Source organism: Podarcis pityusensis, assembly GCF_964106645.2.
Source record: "Podarcis pityusensis genome assembly, chromosome: 8".
Lineage (NCBI taxonomy): Eukaryota > Metazoa > Chordata > Lepidosauria > Squamata > Lacertidae > Podarcis > Podarcis pityusensis.
Window position 1 is genome coordinate 11,956,764 of NC_138033.1, and position 24,864 is coordinate 11,981,627.

The window sequence follows — 24,864 nt, forward strand, 5'->3', positions numbered from 1 at the left end:
TGCCAGGTGACAGTTGAGGGAGAAGCTAAATAGATCTGTAGTATAGCTTAGGAGCTACAATTCTGCCATATGTGTGGTGGTTTAGCTCTGTTAGGAAAGATGAACGCACTTGTCTCATGCACTTGAAGCACATATTAGGAAATAGCTGTGTTGCTTTGGCATAGTTCCCAGGTAGCTCTTGATACAGAATGAACGTACTCCTTTATTTTTAAGTTTTAAAAAAAGCACTGAAACTGTTGGGCAAACATTTCCTTCTGTCAGAATCTGTTAATTCAGATGCACATATTTACAGCTCTGTTGGGTGGCAAATCCCTTCACTAAATGCTATATCCTTAAATACTTTAATACTATATCCTATATACTTCCTGTCAAGCAAGTCCCAGTATGTGGGATTTCACAAGTAAATTTGCATAGCTAGGGATGATGGGAGTTGTAGGCTTTCCTCCTCCCTGCTCTATAGCTATACCTTGAAAGTTTGCAAGGCTGTCTCAAGAGTGATTTGTTTCTCCTGATTACCCAGATTTTCATGAGACTTCCATCATTCCAGTTCCTTATTCTAGACAGCAACTTCAGTTTTCAGGATAGGTATGACAAACAAAATACCACTCACAATATTAGTTTTTATTGTTTAAAAAACATTGCTTTTTGGAGCTGCCTCCAATTGTTTTTAACAAAGAACCAAACCATGTGTTGTTAAACGTGAACCAAAACGGATTTAAATCTGCTCAGTTCTGCCTTCATTATAAAACATGTTCTGGTTTCACCCATTGCTGGGTAGAACAAACAGCTAGCTGCAGGCTTACATGAAGAGCCACGCGGTTGACCACAGTGAGAACAGGATGCTGGGCTCCGATGGACCATTTGCCTGATCCAGCAGAGCTCTTCTGTTAGGAAGTGGACTCTGGCTCCTGGAAGCTCATGCCACAATAAAAAAACACTTGTTGGTCTTTTAAGGCACAACAAGACTTGTTGATTTTGGTGCCAACAGTCCTAACACATCTAACCCCTCTGGAAATTGTTTACCATGTAAGAAGGGGTATAATGATGAGGACGACTATTAAATACTTTTCTACTTGCTCCCGAAACGAGCAATCATGCAATTTGTGGAAAGTATGAGAACCCTCATCATGATCTCACGGTCCGCCCCCCCTGTGTGTGTGTGTGAATGAAAACAAGGAAAACGGGGGCTAAAATAAGAGAAAGTTGCATGGTAGAGCTTGCCCTGGCTTTGGCACGGCAGTAGGAACAACCAGGCAGAATTTCAGCCGGTGAAGATTTCCTTCCTATCCGCAGCTTTGGGCAAAGCTTCACCTGCTGAACATCTTCCCGTTATGCTTGCTATTAAAAGCGCAGAGCTGGCCTCGGCTGATCAAGCCAGCGCATGCGCCCCGCCATCTCAGCCCTCCACTTCGCGGCTGGGATCGGAAGCAGCAAAGAGCATGCGCATAAGCCCCCTTTTTCAACAAAGCGACGAAATCTATGGTCGTCACCATAGACTGTCTTAGACGAATCGGAGGCGACCTCATTGAGGAGGCTGCGCTTGCCCCATAACTCTATGGTAAAAGAGCCTTTCCACCTATCGTCAACGTCTTATTTGGACGCATCGCGCCCCTTACGTCACATCAGGGCTGCCTAAAATATTGCCTGAAAAAATAATCACGGAGTGTGCCCGTCTAGGGACCACAGAGGGGTAAACGCTTGAAGACTCCCCAGTCCCAGTCTATTCCTGTATCAATGCTACGAATAAAAAGCTGCGGCGGCAACGAGATAAAAGTATGCGCATGGGTAGTAGTCAGGCGGATGTGTAGACATCACTCTACAGGAAATTGGCGAGGAGGAGGAAGGGCCAACACAGTGTGGGGGAAAAAAATGTAGAGAAAGGTGACGGTTGAGATGTGTATTTTTATTTTTTTGCGTTGACAGGGATTGACAGGGGAGCCGAGCGTGCCTTTTCGAGAAAGGCTTTTCGTTGTTTCTTAAGGGCCGGGAGTGGAGAGATGGCAGAGGGAAGTGCCTGAGGAGGAGCTGGAACAGTCGAGGGACTGGCGAGAGGCGAAGGTGGGAGACCTGACCGCGGGCGGAGGGAGGAAGAGAGGCTGCTCTAGGCCGAGCCGCCGCGTAGGGGGGGAGGGGGCGCCGCTAGCCTAGAGGAGGGGCTCGGAGCCTATGGTTCCCACAGCAGGCCATTCGGGGACTCTAGCTCCCGGCGGCGGCAGCCAGCGGGACCCATGGCTGGGGATTGTGGGAGTTGTAGTCCCACGAGGGCTCTCCTCCTCCCGGCTTGGTGGAGGTGATATTGTGGGGCTAGAGGTGAGGTGGGCGGGAGGGAGGGAGGAGGCTCTTCTTAGGAAACGGTCAGCGAGGAGGAAATGTTGGGGGGCGGGCCCAGATGTATAGCACTTTATTAGTTAAAACAACCTTTCAAGCCACGTTGGGTGGTGGTGGTTGTGTTTATTAGCATGTTATATATTTTCACATTTTCGGTTCGTAAAGCACCATGTGATCCTTGGATGTTATAGAAATATAATAAATAATACAATGGTGATGATGATTACCAAAAATCTGGTAAGCTGGTCCATAAAACAAGTGGTAATAGCTTCTTAGAATGTCCGCATATACTTTTGCTAGCACAACAGCGGTCTTAAAAAAGCAACAACTGTATGCTTGTGCATGTATTTTTCCTTGGAAGACAACACTTTGAGTAACGTTTGCACAGAAACAGCAACAACAAGAGTCCGCCTGTCTTCTGGTTTACAGGTGCCTCTTCACTTGGTTGACCTGAAACAGTATGTTGAAAAAAGCTGCTTCGCTAACTGCTCTTTACATTTCCTGGAAGCAGAAGCTATGAGGAGCATCTCCTTTAAAAAGGAGTGCATCACACATGGGCATAACCTGAGTTGTGTATGAGGAAGGGAGCCAAGCGGGATTGGGGTTTTTGCTCACAACTTGGTTTCATTCTTACAGGTAGCAATGGCTGACTCTTCTGCAGTCGGTACGCCACTGTTGACTGAGCATCTTCTTACAAAGGTGTCGGACTGCAATGGGCTTGATGTTTCAATAGCCCAGGAGCATCCAACAATCTGTAAGCCAGAGCCTATCTGTGTAGAGGAGGTGAGCTCCACAATGCTGCCCCCTGTCTGCCCAGGCACAAATGACAGAGAAAAAGGACCCCCTAGCAATAGTACAATCTGTGAGTACTGTGGTTTTGTTCTTGCTTTTAGAATTTAAACAATTCTCCAGCTGGTGAAAGAGAGGTTCTAGCACCCTGTTATAAACAATTATTAAAAATTTGCATTAGAAGTCATAATCTTCTTCCTTTTATCATGTTTCTCTGCCAGCATTCTGAAATATGAACAAGGATGTGACTGCATGGCATCATGAAACACAGGTTTTCTGAATGGCACCATTTGCAGTGCAGACAGCCAGCTCTAGGTCTATGCATGCAACCCAATGTATTGCCCAGGTTCTGCAGTTTCCTAGCTTTCATTAAAAAACGAGGGGAAAGCTTCTAGCTCTCATGACTATAGAGGAAAATCTTAAAAACTGCTACTTAATTTAATGCTCACTTTCAGGTAAGTAACCACCGCCTCTAGGTGAGGAATGCCTGTCCACTTTTATTGCCATGTCACTTGCATCCTGATAGTTTGCATGTGAGTCCCTTCTCCTGATCAACTTTTCATTCTCCCTTTATCCCTGCCGGGGAACAGCCAAAGTGTTCCACAGTGATTACTTGACTGGAGAAACACAACAGTGTGTGAAGGCAGCTGCTGCTTGGTATCTCCCGTCTTCCCACTTCTGCTATCAGATGTCACACTTCATCAACAGCTGATGAAGGAGAGTGTAGCTTATGCAACCACCTCCTCAGTAGTTTGTGTACAATGCTGACTTAAGCCCACATAGCTTGCGTAGTCCAAAGGTTGTGAGAATGAATAGTGTCCTGCTGATGAAAAACTGATTGCCAGAAAGGCAGACTTTTCATGACATTCTCTCCACCTGTTTCTCCTTCTCTTCAGGGAGGTTCTGCAAAGTAAGCTGCAGGTTCTGCCAGGCCCTGCTTGATTCCCTCTGTTTCTCTTCATCTCCAGACAGCCTGGGTGCCAATCAGTGTTTTCACTGCCTGATCACCTTCCCAGATGAGAAATTCAAGGAGCGGCACATGAAGCGGGAACACCCGGAGGACTTCGTTCAGGCCAATCTGCGTGATGCTCTTTTTGTCTGCTTCATATGTAACAAGGCCTTTGAGAGTTCACGTGCGCTCATCTGCCACCAGCGGGGCCATGCGCCAGCCCCGCCCTCCGACCCAACTGACTCCTTGCGCCCTACCTTTGACTGCCATGATTGTGGCTGCCGCTTCAGCCAGTTGGCCAACTACCAGCGTCACCGCCTGGGCCATGCCGCGGGCCACAGCTTGCCTCACCAGTGTCCGGACTGTGGCAAGAGCTTCCGACAGCTTTCAAACTTGCGTCGGCACCAGGCTTTCCACCAGCAGACCCAGGAGTTGCTGCCCTCCCTCCCCTATTCCTGCATGGACTGCGGGGAGAGCTTTAACCAGGAGGCTGGGCTGCATGAACACTACATCCGCCATGCCCGCGGGGAGCTCTAATATAAGCTATAGCTTTGTATCTATTCCCTGGATCCAGATGGAGACAGGAAGATGACAGGCATTGCAGTGTGAGATGCAGAGCCAGAATGAGACAAAGAACAGGATTAATGGGTCCTTTCTGGTTCAGAAACAGAAGGGGGAAGCCGCTATTTTCAGGAGGTGTCACATCTGGTTTTGCTGCAGTCAGGAAGAATAGTTGGTACAGGGATATATGCAAAGCTGTATTTTCCTTAGAGGAAATGCTGTCTCCACAGAGTGAGGATAACTGAAGGACCGAGGATGGGAATAGTCTCTTTTAGGAGATGCTGACTTCCACCTAGTTCATGGCAAGATTTGCTACTGGTCAAAGGGGAGGGAAGCTTCCATCAGTATTTTGCCTTTTCTAGATGCTCGGCTGTCATGAAGGGCACACTTTTTGCACTCCCACCTGCCCAAGCTTGGAATTTCTGGGTAGCCTTGCAGAGAACCTGCTTGCTTCCTGCAGAAGGTTGGGAAAAGTTAAATGTTTGAGGGTGCAGAGTAGAAGTTAAGTCAGCTGATTAAACCCTACAAGTGCTTTTTTATAGGGAAAGGAGAATTCAAGTGAGAATATTCTCTTGCTTTTTAAACCTGAACTACACACAGCTTTGGATTTGAGCCAACCCCTTCAGCTGTGAGTATCCTGATTGGATTCTCTACTTGTGAGAGTAAGGCTGATTGGGAGGCAGAATACCAGTGCTTTTCTTCCCTGGGGGTACTTGAGGGTACACAGTACCGGCACCTTTTCTTTTCCTAGAAGAAAAGCAGTGGTTAAAAACATGGCACTTACTGTAACAACTTCATGGTGAATACTGACACCTTAAGAGGAAAAGCACTGCAGAAGACAATATAAATTACGTTCCACAGCTCTGTGTACAATGCCAGAAGCACCTCTTAGGCTCTCAGTAGGCCATCAGTGGAGAATCTTTTTCCTGTTGATGGCTGCATTCCCTTGAGGGAGGGAGGCAGAGTCAAAAGTGGGCAGGGCCACCTCTCTTCTCTCCTTCCTTTTCCTTCCCCACCCAGCAGGCTGCTGGGGGAAGTACATTGTGCTTCCCAGAGATCTGAGCCAGTGTCTTGCAGAGTCTCTCTGCTACCTCCATCCATTTCAGCCTTCCTTCTGTATTTTTCCCCTTCCTGCCCTCTTTCCCCAGACATTAGGCTGCATGATACTCTGCTGAAGTCCGCCGATTACCCACTCTGGCAGGAAGGTAAACGGCGTTTCTGTGCGCTGCTCAGGTTCACCAGAAGCGGCTTAGTCATGCTGGCCACATGACCTGGAAGCTGTACGCCGGTTCCCTTGGCCAGTAAAGCAAGATGAGCGCCGCAACCCCAGAGTCATCCGTGACTGGACCTAATGGTCAGAGGTCCCTTTACCTTTTACCCTTTCTCCATCCCCCTCCTTGTCCCTTGTTACAGACTCCGCTAACCCAGAAATAGTACCTCGGGTTAAGAACTTTGCTTCAGGATGAGAACAGAAATCGTGCTCCGGCGGCGCGGCGGCAGCAGCGGGAGGCCCCATTAGCTAAAGTGGTGCTTCAGGTTAAGAACAGTTTCAGGTTAAGAACAGACCTCCGGAACGAATTAAGTACTTAACCTGAGGTACCACTGTAGTTCTTACACTCCAGTTTGTTTGCTACTCAAGCATGGAACAGATTACGCTGGCTCTTCTGGCCAGTGCGATGTGTTAGAAATGTGACAGCCCTATGCTGTCCACTTGGTGGCACTGCCAGCTAGAAATTGAAAGCATAGTCTCCATTCCAAGGCACCTAACACTAACAAATAAATCTACTTTGTACTGAGTCACTATATATACTGAGTCATTGGTCTGCTTGGTCCAGTACTGTTTTTGCCACCTGACATTTGAGAACATTCTCAAATCCCAGATCCTTTTAAACTGGTGATGTTGCAGATGGAACATGAGACCTTGCGTTCTCCCAAAACTGAGCTGTGAACACTGCTAAACCATGCTGGATCACATGGAATGGCTTTTGCTTGCCCAAATAGGCACTTAGGCCCCTCCTGCACTACAACCTGCTGTGTTATACAGCTTTAAATTGTCATGGCTTTACCCCAAAGGATCCTGGGAACTGTTGTTTGTTATGGGTGCTGTGAGTTGTCAGGAGATCTCTAATCCCGTCACAGAGCTACATTTCCTAGAGTTGACTAGGGAAAGGGATTGATTGTTAAACCACTCTGGGAACTATAGCTTTGTGAAGGGAATAGGGGTCTCCTCACAGCTCTCGGAATCCTTAACCAAGTAGGATGTTTTGGAGAAGAGCTATGACCGTTTATAGTAGTATAATACTGCTTATGGCACCTCAGATTCAGCTCCTGGCCCTTTTCATTTTATAATTTCCACCCTGGATAATAAAAGCAGCCCACGATTTCTTTCTTTCCTCACTAATGCAACTCTAGTAGTAGTAGTAATAGTAGTAGTAGTAGTAGTAGTTAAAAATGGCTCTTCCCATTAAAATTAATTGTGTGGCTGTCTTGAGAGAGCTGTATCCCCATTTACAGCTTGTCATTGTCATTATTCATATATTGCTACAGGGCTATACAAGTACTGCTGTGCTAGAGGAGCACAGCAGAAAGCTCAGCATCTGAATTCACAAAATAAAACTGAAAAACGTTAACAATGATTTGCGTTCACATGTCTAATGTGGGATAATGAGTTGTTGCTCTTTACTCATTGATAACACAGGCACTAGCCAATAGGTGCCTGCCATACTCGCTCAGCCACATTCCACCCAGCACACAATGGATATTTTAGCGGAAGGAGGAAAATTGCTTAGCAATGAAATGTGTCTTAAAAGCAGGGAAGTATGCTGTACCCATAAATAGTAGGGCTACTAGAAGTGTCTGGGTGCATGTCCCAGGTTCTGTCTTCATCCATCTTCAGGTAGGGCTTGGAGAAAGCCCTGTCTGAAATCCTGGAGAGCTGTTTCCCATCCATCTAGGCAAGACTTAACCGAGATGGGCCATTGGTTCTGACTCTGTAGAAGGCAGCTTCCTATGCTCTCCATATTTGCCTGCGTGGGACTGTTTTGTTCTCCTTCCGCATGAACGAACAAGCCAGGAAGTCACAGTTAGACACACACACACACACACACACACACACACACATTCCTTTCCAGATCAAAGCACACACAACCTGTTTTTTAACGTGCTTCCTTGATGGCACGCATAGCTAATCACAAGTATTTAAATAGAACCTAGATCTTCTCTGGAAATAAATAATTTATGTTCGCCAACAAGAAAATAATGTTTGGATTTGTGTTGTGTCACATTAGTGTTGTAGGAAAAGAAGAGTCTAGCATGCTTTGGGAGGGAGATGGATGGGTAGAAAGTCACCAATATCCTGCTCCTATCTGAGCCAAGAGTTACAGTAAGTTTCCGCAAAGTCTTATGGCAATATTGTGAACTTTTAAATAATAGTGGCTTCTGAGATGTATAAATATAGCTACTGGTTTTTTTAAGTTAAGGGGGCAGAAACATTACTCAGGACAACAATGGATTTGTTCTGGAAGTAATCCAAAGTTGACCGGGGGGTGGGGCGTCCCTTCCAATTCTACAATTCTATGATTTGCTATCTCAATACAGTGGTACCTCTAGTTGTGGACACGATCCGTTTTGGGGTGCCATTCGCATCCCTAAAAGTCCACAACTAGAGTGGAGTTTCTGTGCAAGCACAGAGCGCGATAGAGTGGTTCTGCGCATGCATGTGGGGAGAAACCTGCAAGTATACACTTCCGGGTTTGCTGCGTTCACAAGCCGAAAAGACACAACATGAACCTAACGCAACACGAGGTATAACTGTACAGCAATGAAAATGTTGCCCGGATTGGTCAGCAAGGCAGGGATGGGGAACCTGGGACTAGACTACATCTCCCATAATTACACACCAGTGGCCATGGCAGGTCAAAGGTAGATACCACCCTGTATATAGTAGGTGGAGAACAAGGTTTCCCAAACTTGGGTCTCTAGCTATTTTTGGACTACAACTACATCCCTAGCTAGCAGGACCAGTGGTTAGGGATGATGGGAATTGCCATCCAAAAACAGCTGGAGACCCAAGTTTGGGAAACCCTGGTGTAAGATTAATAACCAAGTAAAGATTTCAATCTCACCTTCATATAACGTCAACATTTCCCACCATTTCACAACTTTATTTATCATATAGGTAACAGCAAGCGATGCCACATAAACAACAGTTCTTGCATTGAGCTGAGCAAGTGCCGGATGAGAGACTTGCGAATAAACAGCTGTTTGGGCTCCACCCCAGCATCAGCATCCTATTACTGAGCAAGCAATTAATAAGGAATGGCAGGCTGTTCTAGCAGCATCTTGCAGCATGACTTAACAAATACATAACATGCCATAGATAATGAGTGGCTGACTAATAACTCTTCCTTGTGCCCATCAACAACTTGTGTTTGCCTTTTAAAAAAAACCAGTTAGTTTGAACAACACAAAGCCTCTGAGGCTCCATTCCCAATACAGGCACAGTGGCTCTTCGGTTCCTTGAAAGAACAAATACTTCTGAAAAGAAAGAGCACATGTCAATCCCTCTGGGTGCATAGATCAGGGTCCCAGAAGAAAAGAAAAGATGCACACCTAGTTTTGTGCAAACAAAGAGGCTTTGCACTTTCATTCTCCCTCCCACCTCCACTCCCTGTCTGCCATTCAAAGCCAAGCAAGGGTTGGGCTGTGATTTAAGGTATTTGTTTGTTTCTAAACCAAGGGTTTCTAAACCAAGGCCAAGCAGTGCTCCTAAGGCAACTTGCTTTTTGCATGTTGAAAGTTACTCTCAATCAGAACAATTAGTCAAAAGTTGCTCTTCGGAGGGTTCTTGAATTCACAAGTAAGTTGTGGCTGATGGTGCCCACTGGGGATGGAAGGCAGCGAGACCAGCAGTAGATGGAGCCTGAGCCAATGAGCACCAAATAAAATTGTCTTCCTCCTCCTCCCTTTGTTGTGTTACGCAAAGCCAACACTGAAACTGAGGAGAAGGAAGCTGGCAGCCATGGACCGCTTGAAAAGGAGGTGGCAGGCAGGTGGGTGCACTCAACGTTGGTGAGGCAGTGCTCCCACCTGTGCCAGCCTCCACTGTAATAAGATTATTGAAACAAGATCACACAATAAGCAACCAAAGACAAGGAAATACAAGGAGAGGTGGTAGGGAGGGAACAGGAACCCAGCTGGCTCTGCCCTGTGGCTGAGGCTAATATGTGCAACATTTCTGCCTACTTGGTTTGAACTGGGCAGCAAGGAGCGTTTGGACAATCTTACCCTCTTCCATTCATTTCAGTCCTAAAACGAGAACCGGCACCCTTTCAGGGGGACATTTTCAAGGTGAGACCAGTGTGAGCCCAATGGATCGGTAGGCACTGCAAAAGGGCAATGAATGACTCTCACAGGCAATGCTTAACAATGCATGAGCTGAGTTCAAAAAGGATCTGTTTTGAACTGGCTCCGTTAAAAAAAAAATCATGTAAGATGGTAAAGTTGTCCTTGTGCTAGGCTTGCCATATGTCACGAACATTCCAGACATGTCCTGGTTTTCAGGTGTAAAAGTGGCAAAAATCTTGAATCTGCAAAATGTCAGGGAAAACCTGGATGTATGACAATGCAACGCAATAAACAGCAAAAACAGCTCAAAAAGCATAAAATTGCTATCTTCGGGGGAGGTTTCCCCAAAGAAGCTCAACAATTCTGGGGTCTCAACAACTTTGTGCACACTATACCACTGGGGGCTTACAGAACTGACTCTTCATCCCCACCCCTCCCAACAGAAGGCTGGTGTTGTCAAGAAATTAGCATAGCTGCCTCAGCAGATAGTTGCGGTGAATCGTGTGACACCCCTGTCTTCCCTGGCTAAAGTGATGCAACCCAGTGTGTCTCTTCTCATCTCAGCGACAAATAGACCCCCCCCCCCCTCATAGCCAAGTTCTGCCACAAGTCTTGGTCTCAGATGGTCATGATGGTATATAACCAAGACAGTTGGACGCTTTACTTTTTAAAATCCATCATAATGCCACTCTCCTTGGAGAGCCTTGGTCTTGTTCCATCTCGTCCTCCTTATGGTCTACGTTGATAGGTTATATTGTTAAGGGTGGTGTTCAGCGTCGCACCCTCTAAATCAGTTCCTACCCAGTTCTATTTCTCTGTGTAGGCCAGTAGCAGCACCGCCTCTGCATTCTCAGACAGTTCCACCACAGCTCGCCTCAACATCTGGTAGGTGGACTCAAAGGAGATTTCGGGCTCCATCTTGACACCCCGCCCCAAATAGGGCACATAGCTCCATGCCCAGCTGGTCAGGGAGGTCGGCTTGGTGATGAGGCTGAGCACGTACGCAGGGTCCAGTGGTTTAGCAAAGGGGCTTTGGATCACTGCCTGAAGCAGCCGGCGGGTTGTGCCGGTAGCCTGGGCAGTGTACTCTAAGGAGGCCTCATCCAGGCCAAACTCTATGCAGAAGCTGGCAATGGTGGTGGTGAGGCTGTCGACCACGTCCGGTTGGGGATGCTCCACACAGAAGAGGCAGCTCTGAAGGGCCTTCCCCCACACATCTTTCATCAACATTTTGGCTTTCCGCCTAACCACTCGGGACAGGACGGTTGGCAGGGCTTTCCTCAGAGCTTTCTTCTTCAAGTCCGGAGCGTTGCTGCTGAGGGCTCCCAGGAGGAGCGGCAAGTCGAAGGCATCTGGCTTGAGGCAGGAGACCAGGAAGACCTGTGGGGAGTCCACGCCGTCCTTCTTCAGAGCTTCCTCGCAGCTCTTCCGCACCTGACTCTGCACTTCCTCTTTGGCGACAGGTTGGCTCCCAGGCCGGGTCTCCACATCCACATCTATCTTGCTCCTCACAAAGAAGAACTGCTTCCCTGCTGAGGTGATGGCTCTGGCCAGGCAGCTGTGGGTGTGCTTATAGCGCTCAGAGGCCACCAGCAGGAAGAAGTCGTAGCGGCTGAGATCCAGGTGGCTCACGTCTTCCTCTGTCAGCCCCACTCCTGGCAAGTCCCAAAGGTAAAGGTTGGGGACAGCTGGGAGCAGGTAGGGCACGGCTTTCTTCGTCATCTCGGTCACCCCAGTGGGGGCCGCATCTGGTTCCCCACAGCCCACCCCTCTCAGAACATTAACCAGCGAGGACTTCCCTGAGCCAACTTCACCTATCACGGCGACGTCCAGTCGTATTTGTGTGGGGTCCGTCAAAACGGATGAGATCACAGTTGGGACTTCTGACAAGGTGCCGTCCTGGCAGATCGCGTACAGCTCCTTGATCTTCTTCTGGCTCACTTTGTTCAAATCTTCCAGGCTTCCATCGTGAGTTCTAGAGAGAACAGAATAATAAATATCCACAGTCTGGGGCTGCATTTCCTCAGGAGTTGCACGTTGGCAGTTGGCAAGGCCGAAGCCAGTGGTGTAGTGGTCTGGGGTCAGAGGGGATGGCCGACCCATTGGTATTTCTGCAGCAGAGTCCCAGCACTCTCCCTGTCTCCAGCTTCCTAGGGCCACCCAATGAGAAGGAAAGGGGAGCTTTTTAGCTACGGTATGCTCCAAAGCGAAGCACTTAGGAACACTGAAAAGGTAAGGTGCTCCCATTTCAAGAGAATGGGCTGCAAGTACAATGGGACTTTGAGGAAAACACAACTCCAAAAGAAGATATTGGAGGACTCCAAATCACTGCCCGTGTAAATAGTGGATCTAGCTAAAAGGCAACACATAGGAGTTCTGCATTGATTGTTGCAATGCATCCCTAATTATGATTATTATTGTAAAATAATTATAAGATGGGGGCATAGTCTTAGAAGAGAGCATGGCTGTGAGGGGCCATCTTCAAATATCTAATGGCTGTGACATAGAAGAAGATGGAGCAAGCTTGTTTGGAGCAAGTTAAATAAAAAAAAATCATTTTTTGAAAAAACCCATACTTGGTTGTTCTTGCACTCTTTTTATTTTAGCTGTTTTTAAGGATATCTCTGTAAATTGCTTTGGAGCGTAGATATTGGTGGCAACTCACAAATAAATAAGTGAATCAAGAGATTCACTTCCCGACTCACCTCTTCAAATTGAGCACCTCTCCTTCCAGGCTGTCTTCAAAGCGTGCAAACTCATATCTGTCCGTCTCCAGCCCTGACACCAGGAATACCTTCTTGGGGTCCATCCCATGCTTGGTCAAAACACCTGCCAGTTCCTTCCGGATTAGCCCCAGCTGCTCGGACGGATTGTACCTGGATCTGAGCCGCCGCTCGGCTGTGTGCAGGTCCAAGTCCACCTTGGTGCGTGCCAGGATGAGGCCTTTCCCCTTCTGCTTGATGGCCTTGAGGACTTGGAGGTGGCTGTCCCTCAAGCCTCCAGCCCCGACCACCACCACAAAGCAGCTGAATTTGCTCAGGTCGCCCAAGCGTTTGAGGTAGGCAGACGGCTTCTCCGATGCCTCAAAGCCCGGCAGGTCGTGCAGGGTGAGGTCGGGGTAGATGGGGTGAGCATGGACAACCGGCTGCTTCGTGGTCTCAGGGGCCTCTCGGAGATAAGCCCATGGATCCGTCACCCGGCGGGGCTTGTCCAGGAGAGCCCCGACCAGAGTGCTCACCCCTGAGCCACGCTCTCCCAGGATCCCGACCTGGATCTTGAGGGTGTTCACACAGTCCACCAGAGCCTGGATTTGGGAAGCGGCACCGCTGGCGCTCTGGGCCTCATACTGGGCCTTCAGGATCTTCAGGTGCGATTCGTCCAGGACGGAGGAACCGGCCATGGCTGGAGCTGCAAAGAGGACGTGGGAGATTACAAGGGGTCAAAAAAAATGGATGTACTGTGCTATATTAGAAGCAAAAAAAAATGTTTTGGTGAATTGGAAGAGCCGCAAAAAGATTCCTTTGAGCACATGGATTGATAATATGGACAGATTACCATATTTTTCGCTCTATAGGACGCACCTTGTTTTGGGGGGGAGAACAAGAAAAAAAATTCTCCCCCCTCTGCTCAGCGCCCCTTCAGCGAAGCGGCAGGAGAAACGGAGCCCCTTCCATTTCTCCTCCCGCTTGGCTGAAGGGGCGCTGCGCAGCTCTCCCTCTCTGCTGAAGCCAGGAGAGTCTTGCTCTCCCGGCTTCAGCGAAAGGAACCTGAAGCCTGCGGAGCGCAGCGGGAACTCGCGCTGTGCTCCGAAGGCTTCAGGCAGCTATCCCTGAAGCCTCCAGAGCGCAGAGGGGTCGGTGCACACCGACCCCTCTCGCTCTCCAGGCTTCAGCGAAAGCAACGCGAAGCCTCCAGAGCGCAGAGGGAGCGATCCCTCTGCGCTTCGGAGGCTTCGCGTTGCTATCGCTGAATCCAAGGAGCCTGTTTTTGCTCCATAGGACGTACACACATTTCCCCTTAATTTTTTGGAGGGGATAGAAGCTACAAACATGAGTCCGACCAAACTGCGGGAGGCAGTGGAAGACAGGAGTGCCTGGCGTGCTCTGGTCCATGGGGTCACGAAGAGTCGGACACAACTAAACAACTAAACAACAAATAGAGCGAAAAATACAGTAGCTACATACGAACGAATTGCATGTCGACGCAAATTAAAAATGGATAAATATGAAGAAATCTGGAAGGAATATTTTAGCGATAAGGCGGATAGTGGTGGGAAGTAGGGGGAGGAGAGAGTGGTGGGAAAATATTGTTTAAAAGGTTTAGTCATAGGTATATCAGTGTATTCAAATCTGAATTGTCAAATTGTGTTATTAGTATTATTATGGTTTTTGTTGTATGTGTCTTTTGCGTTTGTTGTTTGTATTGAAAAATGATTAAATAATATTTTTTTAAAAAAGAGGATGGAGGGAAAAAAAGAGAATGCTAACTGCAGTTCTCAGTGTGCTCTTTAGGGATGCATGGGCAGATGCTTATCTCTGCCTGCCTCCCTCCTTCCTTCCCTCTCTCACATATATATGTATTGACCATCCATACAGTGAGTTGAGGAAGTGGGGGGCCATCCATTTGTGATCTATCTCAGAGCCACTTCCTTGGTTACCTTAATGGCCCATGCTTTGAGGGCCATTACCTCACCAGGAAACTAGCCTGGGCTATTCCAGGAAATGAATGCCGTGCTGGATCCAGGAATTAGGAGGGCGCTCAAGCACATATCCTACCCTACGCCCCCAAAGGAAAAAATCATAATATATGCTTATGTTTGTAGTATGGTTAGATTCCTCTTTGTAGAGTGCTCTCCCCAAGGAGGCTCACCTGGCACCTTCGTTCCATATCTTTAGGTGCCAAGCAAATAACGTTCCTGTACAAGGTAAAGGACTCCTGGATGGTTAAGTCCAGTCAAAGGCGGCTATGGGGTTGCGGTGCTCATCTTGCTTTCAGGCCGAGGGAGCCGGTGTTTGTCCACAGACCGTTTTCTGGGTCATGTGGCCAGCATGACTAAACTGCTTCTGGCACAACAGGACACCGTGACGGAAACCAGAGTGCATGGAAACGCCATTTACCTTCCCGCCACAGCAGTACCTATTTATCTACTTGCACTGGTGTGCTTTCGAACTGCTAGGTTGGCAAGAGGTGGGACAGAGCAACAGGAGCTCACACCATCACGGGGATTTGAACCGCCAACCTTCTGATCAGCAAGCCCTAGGCTCTGTGGTTTAGACCACAGCGCCACCTACGTCCCTGTACAACCAGGCCTTTGGCTAATTAAACAATCTATGGTCTTTAAAACTGTGAGGGGAATCTATTGTTTTTGCTTGTTGCTATGTTATGTATTTGTTGGTGTTTTCATATTGTAAGCTGCCCTGTAGTCCTCGGATGAAGGAGAGGAAGAAAGGCAAATTTATATAAGTGACAATAACAACAACAACAACAACAACAACAACAACAGAGAGTTGCTAGGCACTGTCTGCAGTTAAAAGCTCTGCCAGCAAGCTTATAATCTAATAGCAACCAGAGTCAAAAGGGAGGAAACTGGATAGTAAGGGATGCACCAGTCCCCAAACGACAGGGGAAAAGTGCCTAGAAAAAGAACCCAGTAAGTCAGCCTATATAAAGAAAGACGACTTTGGCTCCAGCATCAGACCACTAAAAATATGTCCCAGTCAGGAGTCCTGTTTCCAAAGCAAAGCCACCTCTGTCCACTTTAAACAAACAAAGCCAGCCCACGAGCCCAACAGAGAAAAATCAAATATTTGGTTTCTTTCTTCCTGTCAAAAACTAAGGGCTGCATCCAACCTCTACGCAGAGCAGTTCCGATGAAATCAGTGGGCCTCAGTTAGCCACATCCCATTAATTTCAATGGGTCTCCTTCTGAGCAAACCAGCACTGGATAGAACTCTAAATTTTGTTAAAGGAACACTCCTTAGCCCCTGGGGGAAACCTAGAGGTTGTAAGAGAAGAACTAAGAACCACTCTCCTGGATCAGACCATGAAAGGCCTACCTTGTCCAGAAGCCTGTTCCCACATTGGCCAACCAGACACCAAAGGGAAGTGTGCAAGAGTGAAGTGAGAGCAATAAGAATGGACCTTCTCAGTTGTGGCTCCCCAGTTATGGAACACTCTCCCCATCATTACCTATATTTAGGCAACAGGCCACAAACCTTTCTTTTCTGCCTGGTCTTCAGCTTTTAATTATCCGATGCATATTATATATAATATGTACGTGTTTTCAGCTTAAAGGGGGTTAATCAAATTAATGGAGGAGAAAACTCTCAGTGGTCACAATAGTTATATGCAACTTTCAGGATCAGCAGCAGAATATCAGTTCTATGAGGGATTATTATTATTAATCCTTTATTTAGTTATCGAACTTATCGGTCACTTAAAAAACAACAAATGAAAAGCAACTCAAAAAGCCACTTAAACATTAAACCAAAACAGCCCCTAAAAGCCTGATTTCTTAACTAGTGCAAACAGAGTGTTATGTCACTTGGCACCTGCAAGAGTGCCAGTTCTGCAGATCAAAGCATTTATGGGATGAGGTTGATCCTGCAGGTAAACTGGCCCCAAGCAGTTATGGGGCTTTATGTGCTAACAGTAACATGTCAAAACTAACCAGTAGCAAACTGGCCGCCAGTGCAGATCACAGAGCAGAGGAGTTATAGGCTGACAGGGTCTCACTCCTGTCAGGAAACATGTCACAACTTTCTGAGTTGGTGGCCAAATCACGCTCCGAGCTGTTGGTTCATAGCTCTGAAGCGCCTACACTGACTGGCAGCAGCTATCTAGAGGACATTCCCAGGCCTACCTGAAGATGTTGCCAGGCATTGAACCTAGGAATTTCTGCCTGCAAAGCAGATGCTCTACCAGCTGAGCTACAAGCCCTTCCCCGTGACAGCAAATGCCATAAGAACAGGTGTGTTTTGCTGGAGGCAGATCCGGGGAATTGCTAGACTTTCCCAAACATGGGGGTCAGCCGACGGCTTCTTTGTCACAGAATCCTGGTTGTAACCCAAGACCTTCAAAGAGACGTTTAATAATCAAAACAAGCCTGCCGGCCTCCATCTTGATAGATGAGGGCCTTTCTGAGCACAACACACCGTCAGTAATTGCCCTTGTTCTTTAACTGCTCTCTTTCCGTTTGTTTTTGAACATCAAGCCTGATGCGGAAGAACGCCGAAGAGCTCAAAAGCTTGCTCACTATTTTGTGATCTTTTGCGGGATTGGTCCTAATACAAATAAAGTAAAATCCAAGTGAGGATTTTGGATCCTGGAGAAACGTGGCTAAGATTTTTATATTTTAATTTATTTTTTAAAAAACAGCTTTAATTAGGCGCTGTGTGCATAAATATGCTCTCTTTTGCGTGTCCCGGATCCCCACCCCCGACTCCGGTTCTGGTCTTACAGGACAGCCTACTACAAAAGCAAAAACACCAACTTCTCCGTTTCCCCGTTTCCCTCCGACAAAAGGAACCCAGGAGTCCTGGATGGCTGCCAGCCAGCCAACCCCACCCGGCCGCCCCCCGAAATGAAAAGGGAGGCGTCCCAGGGGCAAGACCTACCCGTTCGTCTCCGCCTCTCCGGGTCTTCCGTGCGCGGCGAGGCTTTGGATGCTTCTGCGCCCCTGCGCCCTGGCTCCAGATGACGCGCAAAGCAAAAGCTGGGAAATAGAAACCTATTGGAGGGGGCGGAGACGGCGGATCCTCCCGGCTGGCTGTGCTTGTCAGGCGGAAAGGCTCGTCTGACGTCTCTGGGATGCGCAGGGAAAACAGATCAGAGCAACGGCAGGCGGGTGGGAAGAGGAAGCAGCCAAAGGGGGACAACGCCAGGGAAGCCGAGCGAGCGGTCCCGGGGCGCAGCCTTGTAGCGGGTAAGCAAGCCCAGGCCGGCGGGTGTCTCCCCATCTTCTTCAGCTTCCAAAAAACGAAGTGTCAGACGGCGGGTCGTTCTGGCTGCCTGAAGATCTTCTCCCCGGCCTGGTGGAAAAGGCAAAAATACTCTCCGGCCTCTTTCCGTATTAGTGCGCCACTGTGTCCGCCAGATCGCTTAATCAACCTATTTTCTTGCCTAAGAACCAGCAGCCCTCTTATGCCATAGGCTCAACCCTTACACCAAAACTAGGATAGGAGAAGGGTCGCGTCTTTTGCTGGCGGGGGGTGACCGATTTAAGGGGCTGGTGATTTCAAGGCTGGATTACTGCAATGCTCTTTTTGTGGGGCTTCTCTTGCAACTTGATCTGGAAGCTGCAGAATTCTCCAGGAGTGAGGCCCTGTTAGCATATAGCACTCCTGCTCAGAGATCTGCACCGGCTGCCCGTTTGGGGTGAAACCGCCCCCCCCCGCCAGCATATAACACCTTGCTTGCGGGGGTTGTACTGCTTGCCGATCTGCTACCCAGGTTCAAGATTATACCAGCTCATACCATTCAGGTCCAGGTTACCTGGGAGATAACACCATGGCTGTGGTCCTCAGCTTGAGGCCAGGCTCATTCCATTTTGGTGGTTTATGTGTGTGTGGACTTAAATTATATACAGCCAAGTTCCTTGTGTTTAATCACAGCCTCTGAGTAACGTTGTTTTTCTCTCTCCTTCCATCTCTCCCCTTTCCTTATGTTTCCACAGCATCCCTCAAGAAGCCCTGTTTCCCTGCACCCAACATGGCTCTAAAGACCCCCCAGGGCTCTGCGCTGAGCTCCCCAGAGCAAGGGGATGTCTCTGTGGTCCTTGTGGGAAAATCCGGCATAGGAAAATCGGCCCTCCTCAATGCCTTGCGTGGGGTGACCGAAAACGATGTCGGATGTGCCCCGCTGGAGGCCCCGCCTAAATCCGGGGGGCCTGTCATGTACCCCGACCCATCCCACCCCAATTTACTGATATGGGAACTAGCTCTGGATTGTGAGGGGCAGGCCGACCGGTGGCTGAAGGAGGCTGACGTTTTTGTTGTGGCGACAGATGGCAAGTTTGACGAGACTCATGCCCACCTGGCCGGGGAGGCCCGGGCGGCTGGCAAGAAGGTCTATTTTGCCCGCACCAAGGCTGATTTGGATCTTCATACCCTCAAGCGGTTGATGGGGGAGCGCTACAACCGACCCGAGGCCCTGCAGGCCTTGCGGGGTGTCTGTGCTGAGTCGCTGGGGGCCCACGGTCTCGGGGAGCCCTTTGTCTTCCTGATCTCTGCTTTTGAACCCTACGCTCTGGACTGCCCCCAGCTGCGAAAAGTGTTGCTGGAGGACGTCCACACATATGAGAGGTAAGTCAGGCAAACCAGCTTAAGCGAACCGTAGGAACATAGAATCATTATCAATAAATGAACATGACTAAGATTCATGACGATGATAATAATATTGCGGAGCTAGAAAAGGGTTGCCGAAGCGATCAAGGGGACGAAGCCACTCCGCTATGAGGGTCGGGGCTTTTCAGTTTAGAAAAAAAGGTGATTAAAGGGAGAGGACATGATAGAGGTGAGTAAAATTAAGTGTGACACAGATAAAGTGGATAGTCATAATACAGTCGTATCTTGGTTGTCAAACGCCTTGGTACTCGGACGTTTTGGCTCCTGAACGCCGCAAGTGTTCCATTTTGCGAGCGTTTTTTGGAAGCCGAACGTCCGTTTCGACTTTTGGCATTGTTTCCGGGGCCAATCAGCCAATCGGATCCAGCAAGGCTCTTAGGTTCTTAAGTTTAATGGAAGAAGACCTAGAGAGACTTCGTGAACAGAGTTTTGAGGCCAGGTGCCTGCGGGGATGGGCACGTCGCTCATAAGGACAAGGGCCTCTGGCTGATGTTCTTGTAGTGTGACAGGCAATGTAAATTACAGCCACAGGCCGATATTTATATCCTGGCGGCCTTTGCTTGAGTGTCATCAGGACTTTTGCTCGGAGCAAAGCAACCAGAGAAGTGGCCTTGTTGGTCTCTGTTTGTGCCTCCCCTGTGGAGAAAACAGTGTTTGTTTACAAGCAACAACCCCCACCCCCAAGATGCTCCTGTTACCCAGAGTTGTAATCGAACGAAGCTGTGCAAATCCGGTGTAGTGTAGTGTTAACTTTCTCGGAATTAGAAAGGCGTCCACTGGTCCAAAAAGGGTGGCAACTTTTTACAAGTCCACCACATGTGAAATAACATTCCCTCTACCTTTTTGGACCTGTAAAATGGTAAAAGAGTATTGGGAAAGGATCCATAATGAATTTTAAAAAATGTTTCAAAGTATTTCCCCCCCCCAACCCCCCCCCCCAATTATCCTGTCGGGGATAATTCAGACTGAAATTCCCAGATTTATTAAGGTTATTTATGGATGCAACAACTGCGGCCCATGTTTTGTTAGCTCCCAAGTGGCAAATGAGTGAGGTCCCAGCCAAAGAAGAATGGCAACTTAAGTTGGCAGAATATGCACAACTTGTGTAGCTGAAAATGCTGACAGCATTAAGATAAATTCAACAGTGTAAATAAGTTTCAATGGATGCAATAATGGAATACTGAATGGTATAGTTTTTGTAAAATATGCAGGGATTTATGATATGTAAAATGAACCAGGGAAGAAGGGAAGTCATTGATATCTTAAGGATGTAAAAATGAGTGTTTAAAATTGTAAAATGGAAAATTTAACAAAAATTATATACCCAAAACAAAAAGGATGGCAACCTCTAATGAGCTTAATTGCTGTGGAATTCCTGCTGACCAATGGGAAATGGAATGGAGCACTCCACAATACAACATTAATTTCATATGATATTAATTCTAGTCATTGGATACTGATGATGTTAATATAATAGGAGATCAATTACAGTTAACAGTATTAATCCCAGTTCTTCCTCCCTATCCCTTGCCATGTCCTGTTTACCCCCACAGGGTCCTAAAGCCCACTCGCTTGGACTACGAGGTGATCAGCGAGCAGGAGATTGCAGAGATCCAGGAGGCCTATGAGCTGGGAGGCCTCTCGGAAGTGGTGACCCGCATTCAGTGCAGCTTGGAGACCCTCTGGAATGCCCAACTTGACATTGGCGTCACGGGGGAGTCGGGTGCTGGGAAATCCACCTTTGTCAACGCCTTGAGGGGTGTGGGCGATGAGGAGGAGGGAGCCGCGGAGACGGGCGTGACGGAGACCACAGCCCAGCCTACGCCATATCCTTACCCCGGCCACCCCAACGTCATCCTGTGGGATCTCCCTGGCATTGGCACGCCCAACTTCCAGGCTGAAAGCTACCTAGAAGCGGTGGAGTTTTCTCGCTACGACTTCTTCATCATCCTGGCCTCGGAGAGGTTTAAGGAGAACCACGTCCATTTGGCCAAGGCCATTGTCAAAGAAGGCAAGCGGTTCTATTTTGTGCGCACAAAGCTGGACAACGACCTGGAGTCCATGAAGAGGCGGAAGAACCCTCCAACTGAAGAGGAAGTCCTGGAGGAGATACGGACTGACTGCCGGGAGAAGCTTGCCAAGGCCGGGCTGGCAGACACCAAGGTTTTCTTGCTCAGCAGCTTCGAGATTGACAAGTTTGACTTCCAAGTCTTCGAGGAAACCCTGGAGCAAGAACTTCCGAGCCACAAGCGCCACGCCTTCCTGCTGTCGCTGCCCAATGTCTCCTCGCTCATCATTGATAAGAAGAGGCAGCTCCTTCACCAGGAGGTTTGGAAGGTAGCTCTGATCTCCAGCTTGGTGGCCGCCGTCCCTTTGCCAGGCCTGGCCTTCACCTGTGATGTCTCCATTTTGCTGAGGAAGCTGTCCACCTACCGCCAGGACTTTGGCCTCGACGCAGCGTCCTTGACCCGTCTGGCCGAGCGGTCGGGGAAACCGCTGGAGGTCCTGAGGGCCGAAGTCCACAGCACTCTAGGCCGGAGCATCAACAGGGATGTGGTCATTGGGCTGCTGGGGAAGGCCACCGGGACAGGCTTGGTGGTGGCCAATTTCTTCATCCACCGGATCCCGATTTACGGAGCCCTGGCTTCCGGCGGGATTTCCTTCCACACCACTTACTACATGTTGAGCCAGTGCTTGGAAGAGCTGGCCAATGACTCCCAAAGGGTCCTCATGAAGGCCTTTGAAAGCGAAGTCTGAGGCAGCTGGAATAAGGCGGCAGTCCCTAGGCGCCTCTGTGACTCCTCTTCAGATGCCTTAGCACTGTTACGTTCCTGCTTTAGCTTCATCATGGCTGATCTACTTGTTGATGTTTATGGAGTCATGGGACCATGATCTTGTTTTGGAACCTGGTTTTGACGAATGGGAGTTGCATGAGGCCACCATCCCTCATTGCAACGAGAGCAAGATTTAGACGAACAATTTCTGTGCAGTGTCCCAGAAGGTTCCACAGTTCCCTGTTACTCAGGGGCGGCCAACCCTTCCAAATGTTGCTGATCACCGCTGCATGTAAGCCAGGGTTTCCCAAACTTGGGCCTCCTGCTGTTTTTGGACTACAACACCCATCATCCCTTGCCAGCAGGACCAGTGGTCAGGCATAATGGGAATTGTAGTCCAACACTGCTGGAGACCCAGGTTTGGGAAACCCTGGTGTAAGCCATGATGACTTGGGCTGATGGGAGCTGTAACCCAACGCCTGGAAGGCAATTGGTTCCCCGTCCTGTTTTATGATAAATGTTACATGACTAACCTGTGGCCTTCTGGATGCTGCTGAACCACAACTCCCATCTTCCCTTTCTATTGGCCATGTTGACTTGGGGTGATGTAAGTTATAGTCCTTTAACACTGTAGTCCACCAACATCTGGAGGACCAAAGACTTGACTGTTCTGTGCTGTTAAGCATTCAGTGGCAGGTTTAGTAAGAGATGTGGTAGCTTCAGCTTTTGGAAACCATAGCTCACTTTGCCTCAGATACGTGACATAATTTGGAATGTTTCCTAGAGATATATCCACGGACATAGGTGGAGAAGGGCGTGTAGGAAAGGAAACTAACGTATTATCAAACTTTCTACACCGTCTCATGCAGCTGATGGAATCGGACTCTGGCCCTCACATGCATTTTTCCTGGCCACAATAAAACGTGTTAAGTGCTGTGATGCTGCTATGTTTTTAGCTATTCTTACTTTTGTCTGTAAGCTGCCTTGAGTCCCCGTCAGGGGAAAAGGTGGAGTATAAATAAACATACAACAAAAACGATACTTTTTGCAGGTTTCAAAAGCGGCAAACGTCACACTGCTAACGCTTTTGGGATTTTCCCACGCGGTTGTCCTTATAAATGCGCATGATTGAAACAGGGGCAGAAGTTAAGCCTGGTGGAGTTGGAGGGATGCGGCCTGGCCCTTTAAGAACAAAGGGCTGGTGTCTTATGTTCTTTGCTTCCTTTGAAGCAGTGGAGTCAGAGCGCCACCTGGTGGAGGGGAGCTCCGTGGCACTTGAGACAATGTGGTGTATTTCAGCAGCCCAGTCCACTTGCTGGTGGAATCGAAAGAGCGGCTTGATGCAAGTATCGAACCTCATGAAGCCTGGTCAGTTAGGGTGACTGGCACACTGCCCTGCTCACCTCAAATCAGCACCCTGCTGGTCACCTCCTTACTTATTATTTATTTATTTATTTATTAAATTTGTTCACCGTCGATCTCAGGGCAGTTCACAGCACAGTCTATCAGGTGACGCTGGCTGTCAGCTGCCTCCCCTTTAGTTTTCAGGGGTTCCCTGGTGCAACTCAGCAGAGAGGTTGGTGTGGGTCAGACCTGGGATTAGTTGGCTCCACCTCATCTGGATAGCTCAGTTGGTTAGAGCGTGGTGCCGATAACACCGAGGTTGCAGGTTTGATTCCCCGTAAGGGACAGCTGCCTATTCCTGCATTGCAGGGGGATGGACCTCGGGGGTCCCTTCGAGCTCTGTGATTCTATGAAAATAAGCTGTGCACATGTTTCTTATTAGGAACCTGCTACAGGCTCTGGCTTTGCCTCCTGTTGGGTTCCCTTCCTCCTGCCCTACCAATCCCAGTCACTACTGGATGGATCAATCTGTCTCTCCTCCATCTGCCTGGTCACTCGATCTGCATGGAATTCCCGGTCACTTGCGGCAACCAGGCTAGCACTGAATTATAAGGCTGGGCTAGAAGATCCTGGGAAGCGGAGCTTCCAGTGGCCTCTGTCTTAAGACCTTGCAAAGGAGCTACCCATTGGGGTAGCTAGTGGCCCATATGGTTGGAGTCCAGCTCTCATTATCCCTGACCACTTAACTGGGGTCGCAAGTCTAACAATGAAGTCATCTTAGCTCGGTAGAGCACGCGACTCTTAACCTCGGGGCTGAGGGTTTGAGCCCCACGTTGGGTGAAAGATTCCTGCATCGCAGTGGGTTGGACTAGATGATCCTGTTGATATTTCCATTCCACCTTAAGGAGCAGACGTGTGGCATTGTTGCGTGTCACATGTCTGTTTACATTCCAGTACAGCTTGCTTGGAACTTCCCTTGCGTATAGCTTTTGCTTTTTTCTCTGAGATGACGAGAGAGAGAGACGACATGTTTCTTTGTCCTGATCTATGATTAATAAATCTGTAGTTTTGTATGCTTCCACAAGCCTCACACCTATTCTGTTTTCACAGTTCGATCCGCTGATAGTGTGCCCTGGCTCAGAAGCCCGGGTCGCTGATTTACGTCGGAGCAGAGGTGATGGCAGCAGGACGGCTGGAAGGAGATGGCCCAGCCGGGGCTTGCCAGCTGGCCTCCCGGCCCTCTGCATGCCGACAGATCCTCGTGGTCCCTTCCAAATCTACCCTTATGATTCTATGATCTTGGTGGGCCCACAGACCGCTGGCTGCAAGTGATGGACATCGTCGGAAAGCAGTTCATTTTACAGTGTGCAAGGAGGTGAGGGAAAGGGAGGGCAAAATACTTACCTGGACCATGAGGGAAAATCCCATA

The 24,864-nt window shown here is 48.6% G+C and overlaps 3 protein-coding genes across 6 annotated transcripts; 2 read left to right on the top strand and 1 right to left on the bottom strand.

The window, feature by feature from the left end:
• Positions 1–1,834: 1,834 nt before the first annotated feature.
• ZNF576 (zinc finger protein 576) lies at positions 1,835–10,408 on the top strand. 4 transcript variants are annotated; one of them, XR_013989906.1, is made up of 4 exons: positions 1,835–2,058; positions 2,965–3,190; positions 4,086–8,172; positions 8,693–10,408. XR_013989906.1 is itself a non-coding variant. In XM_081019309.1 (3 exons), the coding sequence occupies exons 2-3, from the start codon at positions 2,971–2,973 to the stop codon at positions 4,601–4,603; spliced, it is 738 nt and encodes a 245-aa protein (XP_080875435.1). In that variant the 5' UTR covers positions 1,835–2,058; positions 2,965–2,970; the 3' UTR covers positions 4,604–10,408. The 4 variants fall into 4 exon arrangements, 2 of the variants coding, with proteins under 2 accessions (XP_080875435.1, XP_080875436.1); XR_013989907.1 differs by having other exon boundaries at positions 4,086–5,479; positions 5,520–10,408; XM_081019309.1 differs by having other exon boundaries at positions 4,086–10,408.
• LOC308484178 (interferon-gamma-inducible GTPase 10-like) lies at positions 8,770–17,780 on the bottom strand. Its single transcript, XM_081018877.1, has 3 exons — positions 17,590–17,780; positions 12,679–13,381; positions 8,770–11,948 (listed from the first exon to the last, which is right to left on the bottom strand). Exons 2-3 carry the CDS (start codon positions 13,371–13,373, stop codon positions 10,781–10,783), a joined length of 1,863 nt encoding a protein of 620 aa, XP_080875003.1. The 5' UTR covers positions 13,374–13,381; positions 17,590–17,780; the 3' UTR covers positions 8,770–10,780.
• Positions 17,769–23,132, top strand: LOC308484168 (interferon-inducible GTPase 5-like). The gene is made up of 3 exons (XM_081018860.1): positions 17,769–17,897; positions 18,648–19,275; positions 20,871–23,132. The coding sequence occupies exons 1-3, from the start codon at positions 17,783–17,785 to the stop codon at positions 22,072–22,074; spliced, it is 1,947 nt and encodes a 648-aa protein (XP_080874986.1). The 5' UTR covers positions 17,769–17,782; the 3' UTR covers positions 22,075–23,132.
• Positions 23,133–24,864: the final 1,732 nt, after the last annotated feature.